Below are 21,379 nucleotides of genomic sequence, written 5' to 3'. Positions count from 1 at the left end.
GTTACCTAATAGGAACTGAAATTCAAATGGTGGTCGCTAATTGCATGAGAATCCTTTCACTTACCATGGTTTTGTTCCTCTCTTTATGTGCTACAATCAGGATTGATACTAGCCCCTCCTGTGACATACGTTATTGTTTTGTTCAAGTATTAACGCTATTATTTGCAAAGAAAATTAAAATGTGGGAGAGACCCGACACAATGATCCAACATTCCAACTAGGTTGCCACTTGACTTGAATTTGGGCAACAACACTACACCCTGCTTGGCGCTTCGCTTGAACATGATACATCACGGATTCAATAATTTTTAATCTAACATAAGTGGTGTGGGTGCGGAGGCTTGTATTTGGACCTAGGCTAACACCATGTTGTCTACGCAATCTGTTTAGAGGTTCACTTCTCTCCAAGTAAATGTAATAACAACACGATTCAAGAGTCTAAGAGCTTGCACTCATCTGCTTCACATGGTCCATGGAACACACCTACTGGCAAGCCACTGAATATGCTGTTGTCTTTTGCCAGGCATAGATAGGCAGATAGCAACATCTTGCAGTGAAATGCACTGGAAGGCCACATTTAATGCAAAGTCGGCTTCAAATATTTTCCATGGAGTAAAAGCATTTTTAGGCAGCACTCCACAACTCCATTTCCTGATCCTGTAAACTCTCGCCAACAGCAAAAGCATGAACACGGTTATGGACTTCTACCCAGCTGCAGCCAGGGTTCTTTTCCGTTCTCTTTGATTTCATCATTTTCCTTATCTTATCTGATTCATCCCACTCCCCAGATTCTGCATACATATTTGCAAGGAGGAGGTAATAGCCAGAATGCTCCGGTTTCAGCTCAAATAGATGCTCAGCGGCCCACCTTCCCAATTCTAAATTGCCATAAACTCGGCATGCTCCCAGCAGTGCACCCCAGATATTGGCATCTGGTTCAATGGGTAAGCCTCTGATAAGTTCTGCAGCCTTCTCCAGAAAGCCAGCTCGCCCAAGCAGATCAACCATGCACGCGTAGTGCACAGATGTTGGTTTAAGATCTTGAGAAAGCATCTCCTCGAAGTATTTTATCCCTTTTTCAACCAGCCCACCATGACTACAAACTGACAGAATTGCAATGTAAGATACCAAGTCACACTTGACATCTACATCTCTCATTGCTTCAAATAGATTGATCGCAACATTAACTTCTCCTTGCATTCCGTAACCCAAGATCATGGTATTCCATGAGGCCACGTCCTTGTTAGAGATCTGATCAAAAACTTGTCTAGCAAAAACTAGCTTTCCACATTTCATATATAAATCTAAAAGTGAATTAGCGACAAACAGATGAGAGTGTAATAGCTTTCTCACCAACAAACCATGAATTTCTTTCCCTTGCTTTATTGCATTCAAATTTGCACAAGCTGATAGAGCCCCCATAAATGAAACAGTATCATGCTTCAAACCAATTAGCCTCATTTCTGAGAATAAATGTACAGATTCTGAACAGCGTTCACTCTGAGCGTAATCAACAATAAGTGTATTGTACGATACTTCATCTCTAAGGGACATGTCAAAAACATTTCGTGCAAGAGTTAGGTACCCACACTTAGCATACATGTCCGTCAAAGCGTTAGATACAAACAAGTCGAATGCAACCCCTGAGCGGATAGACAGGCCATGAATTTCTTTCCCTTGACGGATAGAACCAATACGTGCACAAGCAGGAAGCACATTGGTTAGTGTAACAGAGTTAGGACATTCTCCATGAACCTGCATCCTGGAGACGAGCCTTATTGCTTCAGCTTCAAGTCTGTTTTGGGCAAAGTTAGCTATCATTGCATTCCACGTGACAACGGTCCTCTTATTCATTTTATTAAATACAAATGATGCTTCTTCTATACATCCTGATTTTGCATACATATCAATCAGCGAATTGGTGACAAAAACGTCAGAAACCATATCCCTCCTAATACCATATGCATGAATCTCCTTGCCCAAATGAAAAAGTTCCAATTCAACCAAAACTGGCAGCAAAGAAGAAACCGTGACTGAGTCAGGTTTCTCCCTTCCAGCCACCATCCATCTAAACATATTCAAAGCATATTTAGCATGACCCTTATGAGCAAAACCAGCTATAATAGCATTCCAAGAAACCACATTTCTCTCAACCATCTCATCGAAAACCATCTTAGAAGCTTCTAGTTTCCCACATTTACCATATACATCAACCAATGCATTACAAACAGTCAGTTCCTTATCCAAACCAGCTTTCACAACATACCCATGGATTCCTACTGCATTTTCCTCATCTCCAAGCTCTGCGCACACAGGCAAAATACTAACTAAACTAACCGAATTAAGTTTCAATCCAGAACTGCAATTCAACTTCAAGAACATTTCAAGCGCAACCGATAAACACCCATTACCAGAAAACGCCACAATGATAGAATTCCAAGACACAATATCGCGCTCAACCATTTCATCAAACACTTTCTTCGCATCCCAAAAACCCTTTTTAGCATACAAAGAAACCAATGTATTACCCACAAAAACATCGCTATCAAACCCCAACTTAAAAACCAACCCATGAATCTCTTTCCCCTTTTCAAACGCATTAACATCAGCACAAACCTTAAGTACAAACGGAAACGTATGATCATCGGGTCGAACCCCATAACAAACCATTGCATTATATATCTCAAAAGCATTATAATAACTACTAGTAATAGAATAAGCTCTAATCAATGTATTCCATAAAAATGCCTTATGTTTAAAACTACTCTGATCAAACAACAAACGAGAAGTTAAGGAGTAGCCAAGTTTGGCGTAAGTTAGTATAAGAGAAGCGGAGATAGAAGGACTGTGGTGGAAAACACCATGAAGAATGGCGAATGCATGAGCTTGTTTTGCTTGTTTGAGAGAATGAGGAGAAGTGCAATGATGAAGAATGAGAGAGTGAGTGTTGGGTAAGAGATAAGGAGGAAGAAGACATGTTGTTGTGGAGAAAAACAAGGATTGGGAATTTTTTGGAATTTTTTTTGCGTAGAAGAGAATAGAAATGAGGCATTGCATATTTGCATTTGTTGTTTGAAAGGTTGTGGCTTGTGGGGGTTTATAACGGTATAGCGGTTAGTTACAGTTATTTCTGTTATGGTAGTTTAATGACATGGACAAGTGATACTAAATATTTCAACTTTTCGGCAACTTCAACAGCAAGCTAAAAAAAATTGCGATATTTGATTAATTTGATATATTTATTCGTGATCTCGATCACCTTTTCATCAAGGAAAAGCAGAACAACATATGAAAAGCAGACAGCAGTATGACAATATGACTGACTAATCAGCACAAAGGTGGCAAGGCCAATTAAAGACAAAACATAAAGTGAACAGAATTTGAACAATTCAAAAGGTCCAACTTTCTTGAATATATATTAACAAGATATACAAGCAGACATAAATAGTGTCTGAGAAGCACTTGCTTGGTGCAGAGTACATACATTATCTAATACGTTGGACCTAAAACTTTGACACCATACTTTTAACATGTACTGCATATACACTGTCTACAGAAGATAGTATAAGGTTTGTCTAGTAGCACTATTCTTGCTCCACTGGCTAACAGGAATTTTGTCAAGATTCAGCTAGGTCGGGTTGCAGTGATCTGGAGACCTATTTTAATCACTGGCAAAAATAGTTCATAGGAGACAAAAACAAAAATTGGTTGACACGCATTCTGTTTGGAACAACTAGTGCCGTCCAGCTACAACATTTCGATGGTGGGTCCCCAGTCTCGATCGGAGAATTACCGGCCCAAGACCCTGCCTAGGAAGTTCATGCATCTCCATCAATTGTATTGTCCTTTGCTTCTTAGCTGTTTAGAAAAAAAAAAAAAAAAAAAAAAAAAAAATCATTTTGTATTAAATCTACATGAAGGCATATAGCTTAATTGAAAGCCGAGAATGATTTGAGGATAAAAGGAACTGTACAGACCATCCTCAGCTTGTTCATACCCTTTGTGCAGTTTTCTCTTTGCAGCTTCAAGTTTTATTTGATCTGTTTCTCCATCCAAACACTTCGATTTCTGAAAGCAAAAAGTGAAGTACATAAGAAATTGACTTTGGGTTGAAGTACAAGGTCTGGAACCTTTTTAACCCTAGGTACTTACATCTTGTTGAGCAGACCTTGTCAGCTTTTGAGCATTGACTGTATCCAGTTCTTGCTGCAATGTTGTTCCATCCATGACTTTGGGTCTTGGTACTGGTTTTGGAGGTCGTACTAGTCTCACATCAGTGTTCATAATCATAGTTTGCTTATTCACTGATTCCAGTTTCCTCATATCTTGTCTTTTGTTCTCCTTGCTGCCAACGACTTCATGATTGGGTTGCATCATTCTCGTGGGAAATGTTTGGTTTTGCAATGTGGCTTTTCTCTCATTCTCACTGTTCATGTTGAATTCACCACAGTTTCTAAGATCTACAGCAACATCCACAAAGCAAGATATAAGTGTCCAAAGAAGAGGAAAATACAAATATGATTATCCAACACAAGGACTATGAATAAACCATTGAGGATCTCAAAGGACTCACTTCCATCGTCATCCATGCTTTCAAAAAACTTCACATTGATCCAGTATAAGAACACAGAGTAGGAAAATTAGTCCCTTGTAAACAAGTGCATGGAATATTTAAAGTATAAATAAAAAGTAGCAATACCCGAGAGAGTTCCAATAACGTAGTTGGAGTAGCTAAGAAAGCCCCTTCATCCAAGGGTGGAGAAGGGAGACCTTCTTCAACAACAGAGGGGTTCATAGATTCCGGCGTACCTTCTCCACCTTCAAAAAAGGAAAAATAAAAATAAAAAAATAAAAAAATTGGGTACTGCTTCTAGTATGTTTGAAGAAAAAATAAAAAGTAAAACATTTCCCACAACTGGAAAAATCACGAACAGAATCCCCACCTATAACATCAGGCACAACACTGCACCACTTGTCTACTAAATCCTTCCACTCTCTGAAATTCATGGTAAAAAGCACAAAATGTAAATGAAGTTCCTGCTTACTTACGAGTTAAATATAACAAAATTTTGCCAAGAGTTTGTTTCTGGTTTGCAAGAGATATCAGTCATTATGTGTCGAGTGAAATCCCTATGAATTAGATTTAACAAGGTAAGCTATGATTACTTCCTGTCCTTAAGTGCTCTGGCTAAAAGAGCCATACAGAAACTAAATTTTAAACCTAGCTCTGACATTCCCACAGGCCACAACTAATGTGATCAGTTTCCAAAAGTAACTATATTTTGAACTGGCTGACAACATAATGTGAATGTTGTGTATCAGTCTAATTAAGACGGTGACGAGTTCCATTTTCAAGTAAGCATATTAGGATGGAGCACTTTATATCTTAGAAAAATCATATACTCTTAACAAGTTTCTATTACTTGGATTATATGATACTATGATGTCTCATGCTTGAGGGACTATATAATTCAACAAGAGGGGAGTAGAGTTGGCTGATCCTTGGAAAATGGCGTTTACTAATCTAAGGTAACTACATAAATCTACAGGATGTGAGTAGAATGGACTGAACCTTGGAAAATGGGGATTAGTAATATAAAGTAACTGCATAAAGCACAATGAACTCCTCCTAATATGTAATCCAAATATTAAAACAAATAATAAGAGAAGTAGAGGTAATAGTTGTATACTTGACGAGAGTCCGGGCAAAGCTAGAAATCCTCTTTGATTTGTGCTTGCGGAGACATGCAACTACCATTCCAATCTTTGTTGCCTGAAATGAAGAACTTCATGAGAAGCAATCTACTAACTCCTTAAAAGAAAAATATACAAACATAACAATAAGAACTAATTACAACAACTAGAGTTTGATCACATCTTTATCTATTGCAAAAGCAATGGCAGAGTAGAAGTTTTCTGACACCAACAACCCGTTAGGTTAATGATCAGAAATTGTGTCATACAAACTAATCCAATGATGTAACATCAAATTCAACAGAAATATTTGATTTTGAGGACACGACATGATAATAGCCAGATTGATGAAAAGAGAATTGGAAAAATTCCTGATAACAGTAAGGATTCAACTTAGCTCAAGATCAGATTTTACCTGCAAAGTCTCCACAGATAGGGTCATCAACTTAAGTCTGCGTAGTGATTCCAGTATCATGTCTTCAGACTGTAAGAGCCAACAAGTATTCTGACTAAAATTAGGTCCCTAACAATATGAGTTCCATAAAAGAGATGCTTTCCTGTATGACTAAGCTAATACTCAAATACATTTACTTATCCCCATAACAATACTTTTGTACCCAAATTTGTACCTGAAACATGATCACGAAAACTAAAGGAAACATAAAGAAACAAATAGTGTTATGAGATATACCGCTTCTTCAGTCTTGGATAGGTGTTCTTTGATCCTAAGAACCTCCTCAACAATCTGATTCTCCTCTTCAATCTCCGCCGTCAATGCTTGGGCTTCATGATAGCTATACTTGCTTGTATAATTCAAGTTAACATTCTCATTCTCAAACACACTACTACCAACCTTGCTTTCCTTCCCTTCAACAACATCACATTTCCCACCACTCCTGAACTTAAACCCTACATCTTCATCCTTCTTTGGCACCCCTAACTCTACACCATTACACCCAACACACCTACTCCACTCCCACATATACAATCCCATCCCTTCGTATTCTAAACTCTTCGTAGTAATCTGAAGAGGCTATTGTTATTGCATTCTCAATAATCTCACATATACTTCCATTAGCTGCACTGAAGTAGTTTCTCCAGTAATCAATGGAACTACACTCCATAACCAAAGATCAAATTTTGATCTTAGCTCCTAACAACTTTATTCAATCAAGAAACTGCACAGTAAAAAAATAAGCCCATATCAAAAACCCATTATTTCATCAAAAAACAAAGATGGGCACTTGAGAAATCTAACAAAAACCATGGTTTTGCCTCAAAAACGCAAATGGGCATAAAAAAAAACACTGGTTAATTTCTAGAAGAAACAAGCAGTTGCTTCAGTGTCAAGAAATCGAAAAGACTCCAACTTGATTGGATTATAAACCAATGAGGGACTTGGTTTCTAACATACCATTCAAGAAAAAGGAGATATCATCTCAACTTTCCATGCTGAAAATCTAGTTGAATGAATGTTCCCGGGTTAATTTTTTTATATTTTTCTTTCTCAAACTTTTGACATTCTTCTGGCTTTTGTGTTTCTATGTTGATCTTATGGAGCAGTGTGTTTTGTTCTGTCAGAATAGAACCATTTGTATGACTGCCACGTTTTTTATTCTTTAGCTTTAGACCGTTTATCAAGTTGGAAGAGTGATTATGTCATCAGTCATCTCATTTTATCTTCTTAAGTTCTTTGTCACATCGATGAAATTTACTTTTTTTTACGAGTTTCAAATTACTATTTGAGTCCGGTTCCTCTATGACAGGTACAGAGATTAATCTATGCAACCGTGTTATTTTACTTTTAAAACTGTGTCGAGATACACAACACACAAAAATTTGAGGTCGAAATCTGTATTTCGAAGCAAATATGCTGGTCTCTACTTTATTAATATGTTGTCAATTGGAATTCAGCATATAGATCAAACTCACCTAGATTTTGGACTCAATGTGACACTCCAAGTGAAAAAACAGTGCTTTGTATAAAATTTGATATTTATGATTCATACTAGTATACTGCGTGGCAGTGGGGAGTGAGCGGAGCTGCGGGGGGATAGAGAGTTGGGTGATGCGGGGGAGAGAGAGAGATGGGTGAAGAAGAAGGGGTATTGGGGAGAAGAAAAAATGAGAAAGAAGGTGAGAACAGGTAGACAGAAACCAACCAAGTTGGTTTTTGTCCGCATAACCCCTCCCCTTCTGCCAAGATCGTTCGCTCCGCTCACTCGATTATGTAGGTCAAAAAAAAACGTTCTATTTATATCAAACATTTTACTGAAGGGGTTCAAGAGTGGTATTTATATCAAGGATGTAATAAGTGCCGTTAAAAATGTGTTCAGATGCTTTAAGATGCCGAGGGGTATCAATGCTACCTTCCTTTGCCTCATCCCAAAGGTGAGCAACCCTTCAAGAGTGGAGGAATTTGACCCATAGCAGCGTGCAACCACGATATATAAGTGCATATCGAAGTAATCACCAATAGAATACAAATGGTGATGGAACTTGTACATGAGAACCGGTGTGCTTTTATCCCGGTAGATCTATTCAAGATAATATTCTCATGGCCCATGAAGAGGATATGATAGGCGCATGGCACACCCGGATGCTTTCGTTAAATGGATATCGAAAGGCATATGATATGGTTAGTTGGCAAACGATCCTCTTCTTGTTGGAGAAATTTGAATTCCCTCGGAAGATGCGAAGATGGATTCATATGTGTATTAGTCGGCTTATTTCTGTCTTCCGTGAATGGGGCTCCGTGGGGTTTTTTTGGGAGAAGAGGTTTGCGTCAAATTCTATGTCTCCGTGATATATTTTGTGCTAGTCATGGAAATTTTGGGAATTGTGATCGGGAAAAGCATTGGATCCAAGCTCATGCAATATCACTCTAAATGCAAAAGGAATATGTTGACACATTTGGCCTTTTGACGCGTTCTCATCTTTCGCAAAGGGGAAGTAACCTCTATAGAAGGAACCTTGGATTTCGGATTGAAAGACTACTATAATGGACGGAGCTATGTTTCATGATGATGCACGAAGCCGCCCCGATAATGGGTTTGGAACTTGTGAAACCTCCAAGAAGATATCTCGGTCTCCCACTCATTTCGCTTTCGACTTGGAATCAAAGAGTGCCGACCATTGATTGAAAAGGTCACAGGGAGCATAAAGGTGGAAAGCTAAATTACTATCTCACGCAGGCATTCATATTTGGTCCTCGCTGTTTTGAGTTCTCTAAACATCTATTGTCATTTTAACTTTCATACTTCTGAAGAGCAGATCTTTGGAACAAATTGAGAAAATATGTGTCACCTTCCTATGGACTTTTTGAATCAAAAGGTGTGTACATCAAGCAAGCTTGAGTACCATATGCAAAACAAAGGAGGAGGGTGGCCTAGTGGGGATGATGAGTATGGAAATATGGAACAAGTCCGCATTTCTGTTGTTCAAGATGTAAAAGAGAGTAGCGTCTCGGGTCGAGTGGATTTGGAGAAATCAGTTGGAGAATAAATTCTTGTGGACTATGCCGATTCGAGAGATTGTTCTTGGTCATGGCGCAATATCGAAAAGGAAGCAAGAGAGCTAATCTGTTATTCAATCCCAAATGGGGAAGACACACTCTTATGGCACGAAAACTGTCCTCTCTTACACAATTCACAAGCGGTATTTGAAATCATGCTTCCCTCAATGCAAATGAAGGAGCTATTGACCAATGGAAGCTGGAATGACATTGTAAATAATATAAAAATTACCCTCGAGAAGATATCTTGAGTACCAAAGTGAATCGACATATAGAGAGATTAGTATGGACACCGCGATCATAGTGGATCATTCACGGCCTAACAAGGCTCTACACGCCCGAGAAGACATGGGGGTAAGGTTAGATGGCAATAGTCATTCCTTTATCGCCCGGGCAATTATTCTCGATCAATCTCTCCATTCAAGACAAGGTTAGTTTACAAGAAGATTCTAACACATTCATCTTGTTGATTTGGTCAAAAGTCGGAATTCTCAAATCACCTTTTCTTTGAATGCTCCTTTCTCGAGAGGTGATCAATGGCATTAAGATAGTCTTGGGTATTGGAACCGAAAAGCTCAAATAGAGAATGGTCTTCACTGCTGAAACTTTGCTGAGGGTCGAGCCAGGTGGTGGAAATCTATAAGAGTTACATATGTGCAATAGTTAATGGGATTTGGAAGGAGCGAAATGCACGTAGGTTCTCCAATCATAGTAGGCCAAAGATCGTGATGTTGAAATGCATTCGAGAAAGATGAGAAGGTATCTGGTGAAGGTATCGAAATGGAGGACACGGACGTCGCCCGAAGGCTAACTCGGGATATCGGAATCAGTGAAGTTTAAAAGCGCGGCACAACAGTTTTGTACACAGGAACCAAAACAGGATAGATTCAAATTGAATACGAGGATGGGGCTTTGCGGCAGATAATGGAACGGGTCATGGGGAGGAAATAGTGGACTTTCGGTAGTGGAGGAGAGAGGTCAGTACTCTTCCAAGAATTGAAGGCCATCGAGATTGGGTTGAGTATATGTTTGGAAATAGGCTGTGTACAAGTGGATGTGGCATCGGACTCTCTACAAGCAGTACAAATGAGTAACAAAAAAAGCCAAGCCGCCATGGAATCATCAAGATGTGCTAAACCATATTTTAGATATAGCGTCACAGTTGTTAAGTTGTACTTTCTCGCATGTTTTTAGGGAGTCTAACAGAGTGGCCGACCACCTAGCTGGCCTATCTATTGACCATGGCTGTAATATTGTGTATGTTGGTCCTCCAATAGGTAGGGAGTTGTATAATTTCATTGAGGAGGATGCAAGAGGAACCATATATGTACGAGTTGGATGATGAATACAGGTGAGGGTCAGCCTAACCCTAGCTTAAAGTTTAAAAAAAAAAAAAACATTTTACTGAAATTTGATGACTAGGTAAAATATTTCTAAACAATATGATAGAGTCCGACTGAGATTTTTGAACTCGAAATTTCCCAACACCCTCGAGATGCATCCTGAAAAGATCAATCTCATTTCTCTTCTTTCCTAGTTATTGAGTAGGTACAGATGAAATAAAAAGATGGGTGAATCCGAAAAGGTAAGCCATTATTTGTGACACACGGTAGAGTAGGAACAGGATGGACTTTTTCCAAGCATTCCAATATTTGTTGATTTGGCATTTCTTGTCGGTGGAGAACAAATGTTCTCCATTGCCTTCAAAAGCGAATCATTGCTCTGCACACCATGCAAACTAACCAAGACGTTCAGAGCTAAAATTCAACACGCACATACTAGAAGAAGAAATCCGTGGTGAGTTGGTGCCATCTATACACACGGAATTGCTTGTGATGATGTTGTTAGTTTGTTATAGCTTGCATGTTACCTAACAAAAAAATGGTTTAATTTTTTGTGTGTTGTCACACTTATTAACACATATTTGGAACTTTCCTTAGTGCTCTGTACACGTATCTTAGCTTTAAATTTTTGATACCTATCCATCAATCCATGGATAGTTGCATATAGCAGAAATATTGAATGCAAAAAAAAAAGTAATCTTAAATACACGCTCCATTGTTTTAATAATTTTGTTGCATGCTTGCTGCTAGGGTTGCTTTCATATCTATTAACTGTTCGACTGTATAAGAACATCTTCAATCATTCAAGAACCTATAACGGCTATAAGGCGCAAAAGTTGCTTATAGATTGGGACGGTGCAAGGAATAACGTTAATCGCAAAACAAATTATCAGCATAGTAGCTCGAAGCCTCGAAACAAATCTGTTGGTTGAGTACTAGATGAGTCAATCGTGCAAAAGATACTAGCAGTTTATAAACAAATTTATGCGCGCCTCAATTCCTCAAAACAATGGGTACTTATGTATGAACTGTGAGACTTGTAAGTGCGTCTTCCATCATTCAACAACCTACAAGCAAAACTTGCTTACAGATCGCGATAATGCAATGCACAGAGCAACTTCTATGGTAAAACAAATGATCACTACAGTGGAGTGGATCAGTGGATGTATGAGTGATCATGCATCTTTTTTTTCTTTTCTTTTTCTTTTTTTTTTTGAGCAAAAGGGAGTTGGCCCCTAAAACTTTCTGAGATTACAATATTACAGACTTGATGACAATTCAATTAAAGACCGTGTGGAAACAGGGTCCAAATAAAAGTACAGAGGGGGTTCGTCTACCTCTAAAAGCTAAACTATGGGCAACAAAGTTTAAGGTCATACTAACAAATTTTACGCTCAACTAATTGAGATAATAACGAGTATATTTCATGAGCTATAGAAGTTGCTCCCCAAAAAAGCATTGTTCATCTACGTTCCAAAACAGCAACAAGGGTTTGACAACTGACAATATTGTCACTTTGTTGATTTGCAAACGCTGTGCTAATTTCAATCTTTGATAGCCCTGGCTTTGGGCTCTTCTGTGACCCCATATCTAACTTTGTTATGTCCTACACCAATGCATATACTAGTAGAGTTCCATAAGGCAAAACCAATGCCTGCTTGGGTGTAATTGTCCACCCAAACAAAAGCTGAAGAAGAATTAACTATTTAGATGCTAAGGTTTCACTAGAGAGCGATTCTGAGAGCGCAGGGGTATTTAGGTCTTTTCCAAAAAATTAATTATTTTTAGTTCGAAATAGAGTTTGGAGGGAAGTTTTGCCTCTTTTGGCAATTCTTGACTCATGTTTCCCAACAAGGGCTGCCGTTGACTGATGATGGAAAAGACAAAAGAACTAGACGGGAGCTCGGGCCCATCACCAACACCGGAGACAGCCACGGTAGCGACAAATCGACATGTTTCTTTGCAACAAAACCCTAGAAATACAGAAGCACAAACATGGAGCTCACTTTTCACAAAGAGTAAGAACACCAAACTCCAACCAAATCTCACAAAGGTCTATCCTTCCTTTTCAAATGGTATTGCAGAAGTTCCATCAGATATTGTAAATGAATGTATAGAATTGTGGAATGAATATGTTGTTAGCTTCTTTGTGGAAAAGAGATTATCTTACCCCTTTGTTAAGGATGCAGTTCAAAAGCAATAGAAGTTAAAAGGAGGGTTTGATATGATAGTTGATAAAAACTTGTTTTACTTCAAATTTGTTACTAAAGAGGACAAACAACTAGTTATAGACCATGGACCCCTGTTTTTTGCGGGTAGAATCTTTGTAGTAAGGCCATGGTCTCCAGCGGTAGAGAAGTATCGCAATGGGATCAAAGCCCTTCCTATTTGGGTTAGAGTGGATATCCCAAAACATCTATGGACAAAAAGTGGCATTGATTTTGTGTCTAGCATCATAGGGGAGCCAATATGTATGGATGATGCTACAGCAAGGAGAACTAGAATCTCTTATGCAAGAATTTGTGTTGTGGTGGACACAAAGTTCGAATTTCCTTCCCACATTTCTGTCAAATTTGGTGAAGGAGACATTGCTGATATTGGACTTGATTATGAATGGATTCCAGAAATGTGCACAAGCTGCAAGATATTTGGTCACTCTGACGCTAAATGCCCAAAAAGCAAGAAAGATAATGCACAAATCCCTGTAGAAAGTAATTTAGGGAAAAGTTAAGTGAATGAGAGAGCTCATCACTTATATTTATAGAATCATAATTATAACACCCCGTGTTTTTCTTTTACTTTTTCTATTACCATAATAATAATAATAATAATAATAATAATAATAATATATAAAACAAAAATAGGATATATATAGATATTAGTAAGGATAGGAAATCCCGTAGGGTTAAAAGATAAACCTTCTTTCCTTTTTTGGGGGGTTTTCAAACAAAAAAAAAGGAGTTCACACGGAGAGTTTTTTTTTTTTAACAGAGAAAAAAAAAAGATAGTTTTTCACATAGAGGAGAAGAGAGGTTTATTGCTAGAGATTTACTGATAGCTGATATCAGCGGATAGTAGGAGCGTATAACCGGTGAGTAGTTATTGTTTTGTTTTTATTCACCGAACCTAGAATTTTATGGGTATGAAGAAAAACTTTACTGTCTAAGTCTCCGTTCAGTTTTTGTGTTCTATTTTCTTTTTTTCTATTGTGATTTTTCTCATATTGTTGAATTTTCAAATTGGTTAGATATCATTATATTCATTTGCTTAATTAGTGAAACTATGGAAATTTAATCTGTTGGAGCTCGGACGAGGTTGTTAATGGCGGCGCAAAGAAATCGCTAGTAAATTATGTGAACTGTTATTGTTGTTTTTTTTGTTGATTGATGATTGATGGTAGTAAGGGGTTGATGTTGGTTGTTGATGTTTGGTTGGGGTGCTGTTCGAAGCTTTGGATCCGGCGTTAATGGAAGTCGCGATCGAGATCTAGTTTTGATGTTAATGAAGTGAGTTTTTGTGTTTGATAAAGTTGTAGGGGTTTTCACAAGGAGTGAAACCGATGTGTTGATGAAGTGAGGGGTGGTGGCCGGAAATTTGAGCTGGTGGTGGAGGGCGCTGGTGAGGAAGATGATCAGTGAGTTTTTGGTCCTGTTGGGCTTGGGCCGAAATCAGTTTATGTGGGCTTGAGTGATTTTTTTTTGGTTATTTTACTTATGGGCTTAAGTTTAGTTGGGCCTGGGAAAGACTAAACAATTTAGGCCTTAGTCTTTGGGTTTTTGGTTGGATGAGTTTAGGACTGGTTGACTATTGTTGACCCTTGGCAGGTTGACTTTGACCAGTTGACCTTTGGCTCGACAAATGATTAGGTCTATTATGATAGGACTAGGGCTATTAAGCGTGCTTGACGTTAGGCTAAAACTTTATATATATACGTGTGTATGTGTATTAACTACTATGTGATATATCAGTCTTTTATGATATACGACGTTATGACACTTAGACATCGATATATTAATAACGCGTAAACAATAATACAAGAAACAAGATACTCCTCCATTCTCTGAAATAATATATGCAATAAAGTTCAGTAGTGTTCTCAACAAATTTACCACACCCTTTTTAAATCTCTCCATGCCTTAAGTTTTGGAAATGAGATTTTATGACTGAAGATGTTATGTGATAGGTGGACATTTATTGAATGTGTCATAAATGGCCTGTTAGGGTTATAACTGGGTATTCATTGACTGTGCCATGAATGACTCGGGTATTCATTGAATGTGACGGGAATGACTTAATGTACATAGGTACTAAAAGGTGGGTGTATAAGAAAAGTAATTAATTAATTAATAAGAGAAATTGATTTGATTGTGCGGGTGTGCTTAGACTTGTATTTGAATACTTATAGGATATCTACATATGTTATTTAGAATTTCCAACTTTCATTTACAGGAGGGTAGGACTTAATAATATTTTGTGCAGAACACTGTCCTACCCTTATACAGAAGTGGATATCAGTAAGATTTAATTCAATTACTAAGTTATTAATTAAGATAAGTTATTATAATGAGTTAATAGAATGAAAGTCTTGCTTGGGAAGAAACTATACGGTTGAAATGACGGAACTACCTGTCTTCCAAACTGAGAATGATTAAGTTATTGGTACATATAAAGTGTGGTTTGGATAATTAAAGTATGTAATTGTTTTTATGTTGTTAGTCTACTCATACCAGCAAATTCAATTTAGCCATGCCAATCTGTAAAAGTAACAACAACAAAATTTATATTACAGGGAACACACCTAGAACAATGAAAACCCACCCACATGCATTTCATAATTATACATACAAAAATATTTCCAAAAAATATGTCCTCAAATAGAGCTTCAATGCTAGAATAACACATTCAAATAGTAGAATAACACAGCATAGGCACTTGTAAAAATATTGGATTATGGTAGGTATAACACCCCGTGTTTTATTCTTTTATTTTTCCTAATAATAATAATAATGGATAATAGATAAAATAAAATAGGATAAGTGTTAGTGGAAATATGAGACGTGGGTTTATGGGATAAACCTTCTTCCCTATTTCGGGGGTTTTTTTTTTTAAATAGAAAAGAAACAAAATTGGGTTGGTAAAAAAGAGAGAGTTTTACACAGAAAAAATAAGAGACGGAAGGGAGAGTAACACCCGTTAGTGGATTGTTGTTGGATAGTAAAAAGAAAAGGGTTTTTCGCGCGACAGTCAACTTCGGTCTTTCGGGGTTTTTCGCTTTCGGAAAGCTGTTCAGTTTATAAACTGTGAGTAGTCGGACGAGGTTTTTAAATTTTTGTTTTCTCCTAATCATATTCGTAATACTGTTTTTTTTATTACCTTGTAAACTCTGTTAATGGTGCCGGCTGTTAGATACCATTTTGAACTACTACAGTAAATAAAACTATGACGAATGTGAGCATTGAACTGTCGAAGCCTTGACACCGATTGTTAATGGCGTCGCCATCAACACCAAATCGTCCTATTATTTGTTGTGTTTGAATTATGTGTTTTATTTTATTTTTGTGGTGATGTTAAACTGTTAGGGTTATAATTGGTGATATTTGGTTGTGGTGGTGAAGTGTTGGGTTTTGAAGTGGTGTTTGGTTTGATTGAGTGCTGGAGAGTGTGAGGGGAAGCTTTTACAGAGCATTAATGGCGTAGATTCGAGTTTTTCACAGTATAATGGAATCACGATTGGTTGGTATAGGTATGTAGGGGTTTTCTTAAGGAACCCAACCGTTGGGTTCAATGGTGGTGGCGAGTGATGGCCGGTGGTGGCTGTGGTGGTGGAGGCGCTGTGAGGGGAAAAAGATGACCAGCGATTTCTTTTTCTGTTGGGCTTGGGCCGAACCATTCCTATTGTGGTTTGGGTAGAACCAACTCATCTTGTTGAATGGCCGGTGGTGGCTGGAGGTGGAGGAGAGGTGCTGGAGGAAGAAGAAGGTGAACAGTGAACGTGGGTGGGCTTATGTGTTTTTAAATTTTAGATTTTTTTTTTTTTGGTTTAAGTTTTAAACTGTGGGCCTTTGACTTTGGGCTTTTGGGTTAGAGGAGTTTGGGGATGGTTGACTGCTGTTAACCTGGCTGGTTGACTGTTGTTGACTTTTGGCAGGTTGACTTTGATTGTTGACCAAGGTTGACTTTGACCAGTTGACCCAATTTGACTTTTAACTCGGATTATGATTCGGTATATTAGGATAGGTCTAGGGCTATTAGCATGCTTGGCTTTAGGCTAAGACCTTTCTATATATACGTGTGTACGTGTATTAACTACTATGTGATATTGCAGTATTTTATGATATGCAACGTTATGACACTTAGACATCTATATAATTAATGACGCGTAAACCAAAAATACATGAAACAAGATACTTCTACGTTCTCTGAAATAATTTATGCAATAAAGTTCAATAATGCGTAAACAAATTTACCGCACCCTTTTAGATCTCTCCACGTCTCAAGTTTTGGAAATGAGTCTTATGACTGAAGATGTCATGTGATAGATGGGCATTTATTGAATGTGCCATAAATGGCCCGTTAGCGTTATAATTGGGTATTCACTAACTGTGCCATGAATGACCCGGGTATTCATTGAACGTGTCATGAATGACCAAATTGTTAAGACTGCCCTAGAGAGGAACTAAGGTTTTCGCCTTGCGGGTTAGTTGTATTGATTTGATTGTGCGAGTGGGCTTGGACTTGCATTTGAATACCTATAGGATATCTACATATGTTATATAAAATTTCTAACTTTCTTTTGCAGGAGGGTAGGACTTAATAATATTTTGTGCAGGAACGCGGTCCTACCCTTATATAGCAGTGGATATCGGTAAGTTTTAATTCAATTACTTAATTATTAAAACAAGTTATTATAACAAGTTAATAAGATGGGAGTCTTGCTTGGGAAGAAACTATGCCGATTGAAATGACGGAACTACTTGTCTTCCAATCTAAGAATGATTAAATTATGATATATTTAAAGTGTTAGTTGGATAAGTAAATATTGGAAAGGTTTATATGTGGTTAGTCTACTCATACCAGCAAATTCCATTTTGCTGACCCATGTTTGCTTTGTTTTGGCAACGTGGGTGTGTTCTTGGGAACATATGTTGAAGGCAGTGGAACCGCGGCGTGTGATTTGGATTCTTGCCTGGAGCAGTCAGTTAGTTCTTTTATTAGGTCTGATTCTTATTGAAAGGATGTAATAACGTAGTTTAAATTTTTAGCATGACATGTGAATAAGATATTGAAGACTTTTATTCTTAGAATGTTATATTGATGATTTTTGGGATGGAAGATAGTCTTTAATAAAGTGATGGTTGAGAAAGTTTGGAGATAATTGTTGTTAAGTTGATTCTTTATGATGTGGTATTTTCGGTTTTGGCTTGTGTTGTATCCACCCTGTCATAGCCTGAGTTTTTAGACAATTGAACATAGTGATGTTTGAGATATTTATATTTCAAATATTTACTTTGTAATTGTTTAGAAATTCGGGTTGTGACAGGAGGGAAAAGTAAACCACACTATAAGCAAACATCCAGTATAAGCATTAAGATAGATGCTATATACATCATTTACAAATTGTAATCCATATTAATCACAATTGCATATTGTTGCAACTAAAGAAAGGGCTTAATGTGGACTACAAATAAGAATCAGTCAGATGGGGAGACAACCAAAGAAAACCTAAGAAATGACCAAAATAAAACGTACCTGAGATCATGATGAAGAAGATGATGATCGATCAAAATGGAGAGGGAGAGTGTTTGGTGTTCTATGGATTCTAGAAGGTGAAAAGGAAGTGAGGTGGAATAAGAGAGAGAGTCTTATATGGACGTTCGAGGGGTTTTATTAATGAAAATGAAACCGAAAAATTTATAGTCCCACATCGTCTGCTAGCGCTAATTTGCTCATTGGGCTTTCCTATATTGATACCAACTCCTCAAAGGTGCTTAGGCTCAAAAAACTTTTCGCCTTGCACAACCAATAGTTTCTCCTCAGAGCCTTAAGCAACGGGAATATGAAGGTTAAAAGGGAGATAATTGTTCACGGGCTGCGGTGTTGTTGTCTTCTTGGATCTGGAAAACAAGTGGAGGTCAATCGTTATAAGCAGTCTAATAGGAATTACCGAGCGACATTTGGAGATTCCAGCCCAAGGATTAACCGCACTGTCCATGATGCAACTGTCACCCATACCTGGGTTTAAAGAGTTGTATTAAATTTTCTACATGCATCATATTGCTTTATAATAATTCTAACAGCTGGGTTTGTTGGTCATGGAGAGTCTTAGGGATTAAGCCCACTTTTAAAGTTCAACTATTTAAAATAGGAATTAATATAGGGGACGCATGTGCGGTTGGGATCGTTTTGAATGAATTAAATGTTATAGATTAAATGGTTTCTTTATTTTCACACTTAATGATTTGAGAGGTTTCATTTGAGACAATTACATTTTATTATTATTATTATGAGGCATTTTTTTTTTCTTTGTGCAAAAAAATGTGTAAACATTTATGATGTTTTGAAACCTCAAAGTTTTTTTCTCAAGTTTATGTTTATGTGGGCTTGGGATTTGGATAAGTTTAGAAATGAAAGGACCCGCCCATCCTAGAGTCATGCTAAGTGCTAACTGTTAGTGAAGATTAATAAGTAGTATGTCTGGTTTAAAGTATTAAACCTTCTAAAACATCCTTAATTCACAATTGAAAGGAAAGAAACGTTTTTCACTTCCCACAACTCCTCTCTCCCAAATCCCATTTTTTTTTCCGATAATATCCTAAATATTTCCATTAACAACTCTCTCTCTCTCTCTCTCTCTCTCTCTCTCTCTCTCTCTCTCTCTCTCTCTCTCTCTCTCTCCTCTCTCTCTCTCTCTCTCTCTCTCCTTAATGAAATTTGTAACAACTATGAACTATGAATTACTCAATTTCTGAATACTTCATTTTTTTAGAAATTGCAAGGAAGACTCCATCTTCTTCCAGGTATGTCTTCCGCTTTTCATTTAGGGTTCTAAGAATATTGTATAGGTTACTAATCTCTTAAATACTCCATAAGAATACTCCCTCATGATATATTTTCTCCCTCAGGTTGCTTCACAGACAATTGCTGCTGGATTTGCATCGTTGCCAATTGGTCCAGAAGATTCAGGTTACCTACACTGTTATAAGCTCTCTTACATTTCCATTACATTGAAAATCTTATATGATTAATAAGAAATTATGTGTTATCAAACATTGAACTGAATTAGACGGTTGGTATTATAGTTTCTAATACAATTTTTTTTTTCTCAAGAGGTTTTTTTGATGTTATGTTATTTAAACGGATGGTATTCCTGTGAAGAGCTTTTTCTTTGAATGATAAGAAAAAAGGCTTATTCTTTGCATTTGAGAATCCGACAATTTCAGGAGTGTTATGGTATATATAGTTTTTCAATTTAAAATAGTTTTTTTTTTTTGTTATTCATAGTGGAATCTTACTTTTGGATCAAGCAGTTTCATATTCCATTAGATTTTTCTAGCATTATTATGTATATTTAATATTGTTTCCCCCTTTTAATGGATTTTTGGTGGTCTTTGGTGCTGTCCAAGTTCGTCAGTGTTTGCCGCCTTCCAGTGGCATGGCACTGCCTTTGCTTGATAGCGTCATTTGATTTATATATTTAATAATTTTTGTTTTTGGGTGTTCTATCTTTTCACGGACAAAACCATGTTAGGAATTATTTTCTATTTTTCTAGCATTATTATGTAGATTTAATATTGTTTCCCCCTTTTAATGGATTTTTGGTGGTCTTTGGTGCTATCCAAGTCCGTCAGTGTTTGCCGCCTTCCAGTGGCATGGCACTGCCTTTGCGTGATAGCGTCATTTGATTTATATATTTAATAATTTTGTTTTTGGGTTTTCTATCTTTTCACGGACAAAACCATGTTAGGGATTCTTTTCTATTTTGATTATTGTTAGATAATTTCTTTCGTAAGTATTCTATAATAGCTATTGTTTCTTGCATCGAGATGATTGGTCGAGTATTGGGGTTCTTATAAATTTCAAGGTACAAAGTTATCAATTTAAGCATCAAGTTTCAGGTACGACTTTGAAACCCCTCATTTATCAATCATGAATTTATTTTTTCTATTAATTCTATATTTGAAATATCATATGGATGAGAATTTAAGCTATTATTGGAATGTGGTTGTGTCCCTTTTGGATATTGGATGGTATGTAAATCTTGAAATTTTGTTGGTTATACACATTAATTAAACAAATGTTGGTGTTATTAAGTGCCTTAAGTATGATAAGAATAAGGGATTGTAATATTTTTATTTACTATTTTGGGTTGTAATATAAGCATTGTATATATTATTGGCTTAACATGGCGAGCTGCAATATCTTATTGTCGATTATGGTTAGAGAATGGGTGGCTAAACTTTCAGCAAGATATTGAATTTTTCAGTGGAACTTTTTAAAATGGTTGTTGTTGGAAATTCATAGAGAATGGCTACTATTGTCAATGTCAGTTTGAGCTCCAGTAAGGTTATAAACTTTTTGAGTTTAATAGACTGGCATAAAAGTATAAAACCTCTTTGAAAACCATTTCCTGATATGGCAATGACATCATCTAGCTTTTAACTTTAGAATGTCATCTCATGCCTTGGTTGGGATATCACCAAATTGACGACATCAACTAAGCAATGATTGTGTTCCTAGGCTATGCTAAATCTCCCTCACTTCTATTTTTTTTCCCTTTATATATTATGTGAAGAGTTTGCCAAGGATAGATTTGTTTACTGCAAATGTG

The 21,379-nt window shown here is 37.1% G+C and overlaps 2 protein-coding genes and 1 pseudogene across 3 annotated transcripts; 1 reads left to right on the top strand and 2 right to left on the bottom strand.

Annotated features, from left to right (window-relative positions):
- Positions 1-40: 40 nt before the first annotated feature.
- On the bottom strand, positions 41-3,282 carry LOC147485637 (pentatricopeptide repeat-containing protein At1g18485-like). The gene has a single exon (XM_086572675.1). It carries the CDS (start codon positions 3,055-3,057, stop codon positions 625-627), a length of 2,433 nt encoding a protein of 810 aa, XP_086428801.1. The 5' UTR covers positions 3,058-3,282; the 3' UTR covers positions 41-624.
- A 97-nt stretch (positions 3,283-3,379) lies between these two features.
- Positions 3,380-7,282, bottom strand: LOC147485636 (putative mediator of RNA polymerase II transcription subunit 26b; annotated as a pseudogene). The gene is made up of 10 exons (XR_015202118.1): positions 7,109-7,282; positions 6,386-6,872; positions 6,110-6,178; positions 5,691-5,773; positions 4,944-4,996; positions 4,700-4,818; positions 4,574-4,601; positions 4,153-4,460; positions 3,978-4,068; positions 3,380-3,858 (listed from the first exon to the last, which is right to left on the bottom strand). The product of XR_015202118.1 is annotated as a putative mediator of RNA polymerase II transcription subunit 26b (transcript).
- A 5,493-nt stretch (positions 7,283-12,775) lies between these two features.
- Positions 12,776-13,282, top strand: LOC147485635 (uncharacterized). The gene has a single exon (XM_086573569.1). The coding sequence runs from the start codon at positions 12,776-12,778 to the stop codon at positions 13,280-13,282; it is 507 nt and encodes a 168-aa protein (XP_086429695.1).
- The last annotated feature ends 8,097 nt before the right edge of the window (positions 13,283-21,379 follow it).

Source organism: Coptis chinensis, chromosome 7 (assembly GCF_015680905.1).
Source record: "Coptis chinensis isolate HL-2020 chromosome 7, ASM1568090v1, whole genome shotgun sequence".
NCBI lineage: Eukaryota > Viridiplantae > Streptophyta > Magnoliopsida > Ranunculales > Ranunculaceae > Coptis > Coptis chinensis.
Note: the sequence above shows the minus strand (reverse complement) of the source record. Positions and strands in the feature narration are given on the sequence as shown.

Coding starts and splice junctions, on each gene's coding strand:
- LOC147485637 (XM_086572675.1), bottom strand. CDS start 3,057: ATGCAATGCCTCATTTCTATTCTCTTCTACGCAAAAAAAATTCCAAAA.
- LOC147485635 (XM_086573569.1), top strand. CDS start 12,776: ATGATAGTTGATAAAAACTTGTTTTACTTCAAATTTGTTACTAAAGAG.